Source organism: Triticum urartu, chromosome 7 (genome assembly GCF_003073215.2).
Source record: "Triticum urartu cultivar G1812 chromosome 7, Tu2.1, whole genome shotgun sequence".
NCBI classification, from domain to species: domain Eukaryota; kingdom Viridiplantae; phylum Streptophyta; class Magnoliopsida; order Poales; family Poaceae; genus Triticum; species Triticum urartu.
This window is the reverse complement of record NC_053028.1, coordinates 266435884-266443992: the sequence shown is the minus strand read 5'-3', so window position 1 is coordinate 266443992 and position 8109 is coordinate 266435884. Positions and strand designations below refer to the sequence as shown.

At 48.2% G+C, this 8109-nt stretch overlaps 1 protein-coding gene across 2 annotated transcripts; it reads left to right on the top strand.

Annotated features, from left to right (window-relative positions):
• Positions 1-403: 403 nt before the first annotated feature.
• LOC125523486 (probable RNA methyltransferase At5g51130) lies at positions 404-7614 on the top strand. Of its 2 annotated transcripts, XR_007290247.1 has the most exons (9): positions 404-753; positions 1563-1677; positions 4660-4707; positions 5553-5805; positions 5911-5998; positions 6100-6165; positions 6583-6651; positions 6738-7057; positions 7304-7614. XR_007290247.1 is itself a non-coding variant. In XM_048688521.1 (8 exons), the coding sequence occupies exons 1-8, from the start codon at positions 559-561 to the stop codon at positions 6825-6827; spliced, it is 924 nt and encodes a 307-aa protein (XP_048544478.1). In that variant the 5' UTR covers positions 404-558; the 3' UTR covers positions 6828-7176. The 2 variants fall into 2 exon arrangements, 1 of the variants encoding a protein (XP_048544478.1); XM_048688521.1 differs by lacking the exon at positions 7304-7614 and having other exon boundaries at positions 6738-7176.
• Positions 7615-8109: the final 495 nt, after the last annotated feature.

Here is an 8109-nt window from a genome sequence, read left to right as displayed (position 1 = left end):
GTCCCGTTGCACGTTGCAAGGCACGAACAAATTCCTAGTAAATTTAAATGAGTCTATGCGGGTTCCTAAAGAATTAATGCAAAATATCACTGTATGCAAAGGTGCTCCTCTAGATCTTGGTATGAAGGCAGTCTCCCTCTTTTTTCGACGTTGCCTCAGCGGCGTAGGAGGACGATGGTGGGCGATGTTTGGGCGTGGCACAAGATTCTGCCGAAGTGAAATTCTAGTTTTACTTCTTGTGAAGTCTTTGTTGCAATATTGCAAGACATCTATGTATGTCTTTTGTAATGATCACATATGTACTCTTTGTAGTACGTTTGTCTAATGAAATATATGTGGTTATTTCTAAAAAAAACAGTGCACATGCCTTCCCGTGTTCAAAACTAATTTTCGAATGGACCGCCGGGTCCTTCCTCCTTTTCTCCTCAAGTTGGCGCCGCAAAAGCCTCTCGCCTCGAAGGATTTCTTCTCTGCCTCGCCGTCCGCCCGCTGTTCCCCACTACCGTCCGCGCGAAGGGAGACAAGGCGGCGACGAAGAGAGCCACCCCTCCTCAGAGGATGGTCGCGCTCGCGCAGCCACCTTCCGCGGTCAAGGGACCCAAAGGAGAGGCGGAGAGGAAACGGAGCGACGCACAGGGAAGAGGAGGAAACGGCGGCGGCGGTGCAGGTGGCGGGGGTGGAGGTAGAGGGAAGAAGCAGAAGAACAAGGAGGTTTTCATCTACGGAAACTACAGGAACTACTACGGCTACCGAGTGAGTTGAACCGCGCTTCTCCCCTCCACTCCGTGGCCTCTCTAACAAACGGTGAATCTTCATTGTGTTTTGCATGCCGGGGAGTTATTTGGTGAAATGATTTGCTGGAGATTGCGATGTTCCTAGGACTGGGATGGTATGCACGGATTATGTTGCTTAGTTGAAAGTAGTGAAGCTTTTGCTTAAGACGCGCCCAAGCTGTTTGATGAAATGTGCTGATAGGTTTCGACATTGATTTGTGTCTCAAGAGCTTGCAGAACTCGAGTTTTGCAACTACTAGGACCCGTGGTTCCCATTTTTGTTGTATCGATTGGAAACTGGAGTGAGATGAATATACTGTTTTGTTTTATTGTAGTTTGCGGTAGACCAGCATAGACGTTATCTGTTGGGTATTTTGGTGTTAAAATTGCCTAGTTAGACAATCCAACGTTTGTGGTACTGTGTGTGACATGGCTGTCGAATTTTAGGGGGCACAGTAATCACCACTGCTTTGAGCCTTTGACCCCATATTGGACATGTAGGATAATTTCTGATTAATAAATGCCCCACAGGTGATGTTGTAATGCTATTGGCAGAGAAGGAGTAAGCAAACATGGAGCCTAGTTGCACGTACTTGTTTTGACAGATCTGCTTATGCTAAATTCACCTGTACAAAGGAGGCAGATAGACCGACAGAGGGTCTATTCATTAGATTGGACATTTAATTGGTCTATGCTGCACATGATAGTTCACTCAATACAACAAAAAGGTACTCAATGGCTGGATCAACCAATCTTAGCTGATAACTTCAATCTTTTGATGTTCAACAGATTGATTGTAACGTTGGTGAAGATCCCCGCCTTGAGATATTCAAGGAGGAGTGGTTTGCAGGCAAGGATTGTCTCGATATTGGATGCAACCAAGGTTTGGTCACAATCGGTCTAGGTAATGTTCTGGGGATAATAATTTTGTTCTGTTTTGTTTGGTTAATGATCTTCTGGTCTTATTCACATGACTTTCAACTTCAATGTTATAGCTTCTGTTCTTGAATTACCAGACTACTGTTACCCTGCAGTTACATTGTTTTAGTTTCTCTTATTGATTATGAAAGTCTTATCCAGATTGACATAAGCATTATTTAGCAAATTATTGTAAATATTCTTTGTTTTATTCATATGGTCACGTTAGGATAATTTTAATCGAGTATGTGCCATCTATTTTAGATTGTGTTATGGCCGGTTTAGCTAGGCCCACCGGGCAATCTTAGCCCACAAGTTATCTTAGGTTAATTCTTATGCAAGTTATCTAGGTTGTAAATATAGGTTGTAAGACTCTTTTTGGAATTAAGCAATAAGAATATTATTATCCCTATTGCCGGCTCCCAGAGGAGCCGAAACCCTAGCCAGCTCTAACCCTAGCCGCCGCCATCTCCCTCCGACGCGACGGTGCCCAGCCGCCGGCGCGCCCGATCATCGCCCCGTCCCACTCCATCCTTCCCCTACAACCTCTGGAGCAGGTCCGGTAGGACCCCTGGTTCTACCAATTTGGTATCCAGAGACTTGGGTCCGATCATGTCTTCTTCCACACCATCGCCGCCGCTGCCCGTCTCCACCTCCGCGCCGATGACCACCGCGCCGATGACGTCCGCCCTGATGACCACCGCCGGGGCCTCCACGCCGTCGGGCCCGGTCACCACCGCGGGCTCCTCACCGCCGCCGGCACCCATCACGTCCGCGCCGCCGACGGCCGCCGTCTTCACGCCGGAACAGATGACCAGCACGCTCCAGCAGCTCGTGACGGCCGTCCAAGGGCTCCACATGAACCAGTACCACCAGTACATGGCAGGAGCGTACGGCCTTCCGCCGGCTGCGCCGATCGCCACCTACGGCCACCCTGCGCCGTGGCTGTTCCCGGGCGCACCTGCAGGAGGCGGGCCCCCGCTGTTGCCGTTCCAGACGAGGAACTCCAGTGGGCCACCACCAGCCGCCGCAGGCCTGTGGCACCTGCCGCCGCCACCATCGACGACGCCCCTCTGGCACCTGCAGCCGTTGCCATCCCCGGCAGCCGCTGCCCCCATCCAGCCCCCGCTGCTGCCGCTGCAACCACCGACGCCGCCCCTGTCCAGCTCGGGGGCACCCTCGCCGACCGGCCTCCCGATCCATCAGGTCCAGTTCCCGCCCTCCCCGTCGCCACTCCCAGCGTGGGCGGCTGGGTTTTCGCCATCGCCGGTCTACACCACGGCCCCCGAACAGCCGACTCCGTTCCCGCAGTTCGGTGGGCCATCCGGTTCCGCCGGTCCCTACCCGGAGTACTCCGACCAGGCGCCACCCGCCTCGCTGCTCCGCACCCCTGAGCCATCTCGACACGGCGCTCCGACCCAGACACCGCCGCGGTTCGCCAAGATCGCCTTCGCCACCTATGACGGCACGGAGGACCCCCTCAACTGGCTCAACCAGTGCGACCAGTTCTTTCGCGGGCAGCGCACCCTCGCATCGGAGCGTACCTGGCTCGCCTCATACCACCTCCGCGGTGCGGCACAGACCTGGTATTACGCCCTCGAGCAGGACGAGGGCACCATGCCCCCTTGGGAGCGCTTCCGCGAGTTTTGCCTCCTTCTCTTTGGGCCTCCGGTTCGCGGGAGCCGCCTGGCGGAGCTCGGCCGCCTTCCCTTCACCTCCACGCTGCAGGACTACGCCGACCGTTTCCAGGCCCTGGCATGCCATGCGTCGGGTGTGACGGTGCAGCAGCGGGCCGACCTCTTTGTCGGTGGACTTCCGGATCACATCCGCGTGGACATGGAGCTTCGGGGACCCCAGGATCTCCAGTCGGCCATGTACTACGCCCGCGCGTTCGAGCGCCGCGCGGTGGCCATCCAGCAGGAATCACCGTCCCGGACCGCCGGGTCGCTACCCGGGCCGGATTCCGCGTAGGGTCGGCCTGCGCAGGCTTCTGCGGCACCCCTCGCCGTGACCGCGGCGCGCCCGTTCCGCCGGCTCACCTCAGCCGAGCTACTCGAGCGTCGCCGCCAAGGGTTGTGCTTCAACTGCGACGAGCCCTACACGCCCGGCCATGCCTGCCCGCGACTCTTCCGGAGGACGCCGTCGCCGCCGACCTGGCCGCCCCAGCTGTCGAGAAGGTGTTTGACGCTGGGTGATCGCCTCGAGGAGTTCCGCAAGCGCTTCCCCACCTTACAGCTCGAGGACGAGCTGTTTGTGCAGGCGGGGAGAAGTGTTATGGCCGGTTTAGCTAGGCCCACCGGGCAATCTTAGCCCACAAGTTATCTTAGGTTAATTCTTATGCAAGTTATCTTAGGTTAATTCTTATGCAAGTTATCTAGGTTATAAATATAGGCTGTAAGACTCTTTTTGGAATTAAGCAATAAGAATATTATTATCCCTATTGCCCGGCTCCAAGAGGAGCCGAAACCCTAGCCACCTCTAACCCTAGCCGCCGCCGCCATCTCCCTCCGACGCGACGGCGCCCAGCCGCCGGCGCGCCCGATCATCGCCCCGTCCCACTCCATCCTTCCCCTACAACCTCCGGAGCAGGTCCGGTAGGACCCCTGGTTCTACCAGATTGTCACTTGTAATATGGTTGAGACCACCCTACATAAACATGTCAGCCACCTTTGTTAACTTATTATTATTATGGTCTGCAATAGCATAGTTTCATTTGACAACCCTTGACCATATAAGAACCGAATGCCAATTAGCTGTAGCTGGACTTCTGCTTCATTATTCTATGCAGTGATTAGTGGCTCTTCTGACGTTCATTTGTTAGAAATCAATACATCACAGGTGACATGTACAAAAAAATTTGGGCAGATGCCACAATTGCAAGAGAGATATATACTGTAGAATGTTTTTTCTCTAAATTAATTTCCTGACAAACACCGTTGCTCATCTCTAATTTTCTTACCTTGTGCAGCGATGAAGTTTGTGTGTCGAAGCATCCTTGGAGTTGACATTGATAAAGGTTTAAACTGTTATTGTAATATTTAATGAAGGAATATTGTATATTTGTAATTCAGATTTCATATTGTTTGTTTTTAGTGCATGAAGTACCTGGTAGCTGGAATCTTTTCAAAAAACAATCTGAAGATCTGATTGATGCTTGTCTCACAGCAGCCTTTATGTACATTTTGTGTTTTTCTGTATATAATGTTGTGTGCTGAGAACATTATTGCTCATTTCTGGACAATATAAAATGCAAATGAAAAAAAAAAATAGTCCTGTTCGACCGGTTATTGCATATCCCAGCTCAGTGTTGTTAGTAGTTCGTAATTATTCTATTGACACAATGCTTGTGAGGTGTGTTGTGTTTGCGAGTCTAAAGAAGTACTCCCTCCGTTCCAAATTACTCGTCGCAGAAATGGATGTATCTAGAACTAAAATACATCTAGATACATCCATACTTGCGACAAGTAATTCGGAACGGAGGGAGTAGGATTTGGTGGGGACATTTTTCTTAAATGGCATAAAATCCTTGGTGATGCCAACGCCTTCATGTGTACAAATTCAATGTTTCTCTATTGATAACTGAACCTATCTTGAAATCATGAAACTCTGTATGAGATTTATAATGTTATTTTTTTAGCAGAATGTGCATTTATGACAGTCAAACTTGCATTTCTGTAATTTTCTGACGTTAGATGCATGGTTCGTAATTAAGTAATAATATTTGACAGATTACCAATAAATATCATCAACCATACTTGAATAGTTCCTTGTAGTTTCGGAATGTTTGTGTGTTCTTGCCTAGCCAAAGGTTGGCTGTGTTATGTTTGTCAAATGAAACTGATTATGATCTTAACCTTGTAGGTTTGATTGAAACTGCTAACTGGAATTTAAGAAGGATATCTCGAACAGGCAAGGTGGCTCCGGAAAGTGCCAAGGTTCATAACTCGTCAGACTCCACAACTCAGAGCTGTCGAGAAGAAGTGGTATCTGAGATGCCAAATGGAGATATTCCTAAACACGAACAACCTGATCTTTTTGAAATTGTTTCTTTTCGGTCTGAAAATTTTGTCCAGAGCACACACAGATATACAGAACAGTATGACACCATCATGTGGTAAGTTGCAAATTTACAAGAGAGGCATGTCAGAGTTTTTTTTTGTATTAGTCACTATCTAAATTGAATGTCATCTTGATTGGTTGTGCTTTTGTTCTCTTGCAGTTTGAGCGTGACAAAATGGATCCACCTGAACTGGGGTGATGATGGCATAATCACTTTGTTTGTGAAGATATGGAGTCTTCTAAGACCGGTATCTATTTCTCTTTTGCTGTCCCTAAATTGGATCTCTGTGGTAAGAGGAAAAACTAACAATACCTTGTCTTCTCTCTGCTGGCTTCTTTTGTTTTGCAGGGAGGGATTTTTATCATGGAGCCTCAACCTTGGACCTCGTATAGGAAAAACAGATTAGTGTCAGAGGTAATTTCTAATTGTCAGACTGATGACTGATGCTACATGATTCGTTTTTGGCTTGATATGGTGTAGTTTCAACTTTAAAGCTCCGACTCTGTTTGTGAAGGCCTGAAGGGTAGCCATGAGTATGTTGCATTGAACTGTTCTTTTGGTCCCTTGCTTGTTTCAAAGCTGGATGTACTTCTTGGTTTGAATTGCTTCCTGATCTTTCATCATTTACGTTCTTTTTAAGTCTTTCATCATTTACATTGGGGTCTTACTCTCACCTAACCTGCTTTTGTTTCCCCTGATCACACAATCTTATGCATCTTAGAATGATTAGTAAAAAAATCCTGATCCATCGATGAAACAATTATTTCTTCTCAATCTTTCATGGGGGAAGTTAACTCACATCGTCCTGTCCTTTTTTCTGCTGGATTTCAGGTTGCCAAAGAAAACTTCAATGATATCTGTATATATCCTGAGAAATTCCGGGAGATACTTCTGGACAAGGTGCGTGCTATATCGGTAACTAATGCTATGTTCTTTTCCAGTTCCCTGCAGCAGAGTTGTTGTAAACCATGCAGTGGTGCTTGCAGGTAGGATTCAGGTCAGCAGAGGTGATTACCAACAGATTGGTTGGTTCTGTCGCTGGTTTTGATCGCCCAATTGAAGTTTACCACAAATGATGGAATGAGATTGACACTTGCCTCTTGCCCAGAGGCTCATGTGATGCTTCGGGTGCGGAAGTTTGGTTCTGCGGGATTTGTTGAGCTTCACTGGTGCTTTCTTTGGTACAAATATGATGATCAAGGTTTCACATGACGCTAGATTAGCAGTTTGTGGAAGTGTCCTTTTCAACAAGCGCCCAAGGAATGATATGGATAGGGAAATTTTGTCGGGGTTTTGCCTTCCCTAGGTAGTTTCCGATAATTTTGTCAGACTTTAGGCAATTAGCCTTTGTGTAGATGAATTTTGTATGCCAGAGAAACCTTCCAGTAATATAAGATTTCTGTTCCTATGAACATCCTAGTTTTGTCGCGGTTTTACAATCACATAAACAGGCATATCTTTGGGTTGATTAGATCAACTTTCAGACACTATAGTTGCTTTGCTCAGCTCTGGAGCAGCCGAGGAGAATCGCTAATGTCTCTGTCCCTTGCAGCTCAAGCTTCACCAGAGCCCACTCCACGAGCAATCTGCAGAAAAAGCCATTGATCACTCACTGTCCGAAGATACAACCACATTCCAAAAGCTCCAAGGATCTTCCAATAATAGAAAAGAAGTCCAAAGCAAGAAGATGCAACCACATTCCAAAAGCTGATCTTCCGAAAATAAAAAAGAAGCCCAAAAGAAGGCACACATAGCAGAGGTGCAACCATCTCCATCCTCTCCCCTGCCCCAAGCCAAGCAAGGAATCCCTTCTCTCTCCCACCGCCGGTCAGGACCAGGTCCTAGCGAGCTGGCTAGTTATTGTACTGTTCGTATTCTTTTTTCAAAATATATATACTAGTCATCAACTCGTGCAATGCACGTGCTAGTGATTTTTGTCAAATTGGTAAAGCGTTTTAACCCCAACATTGGAGCCCGCGATTATTGAGAGGGTTTCTCCTATGGGTACCGGCTAGCACCCGCCACTGCAATCTGGATAGTTGCCAGTGGCGGGCGCAAAAAACACGACCTCCACTGCTATTAACCTACTAATGACGGGCGTTAGTTTATGCCTGCCACTGTTAACAATTCTCCATATTTGCCGTGAGACAAATGTTATCAGTGGCGAGCACAAACCGGCAATACGTACCCGTCATAGTTATTTTGGGTCTTGCAATAAATCTATCCAAAAATAGTAGTGGCAGAATTTTATTTGGACCCGACACTAGAACACAAATGACAGTGATAGGCTCTGTCTTGTGCCCGCCGCTGCGTTTAAGAGAGAGCCGCCACTAGCTAAAAGCCCATGGATCCCATCCA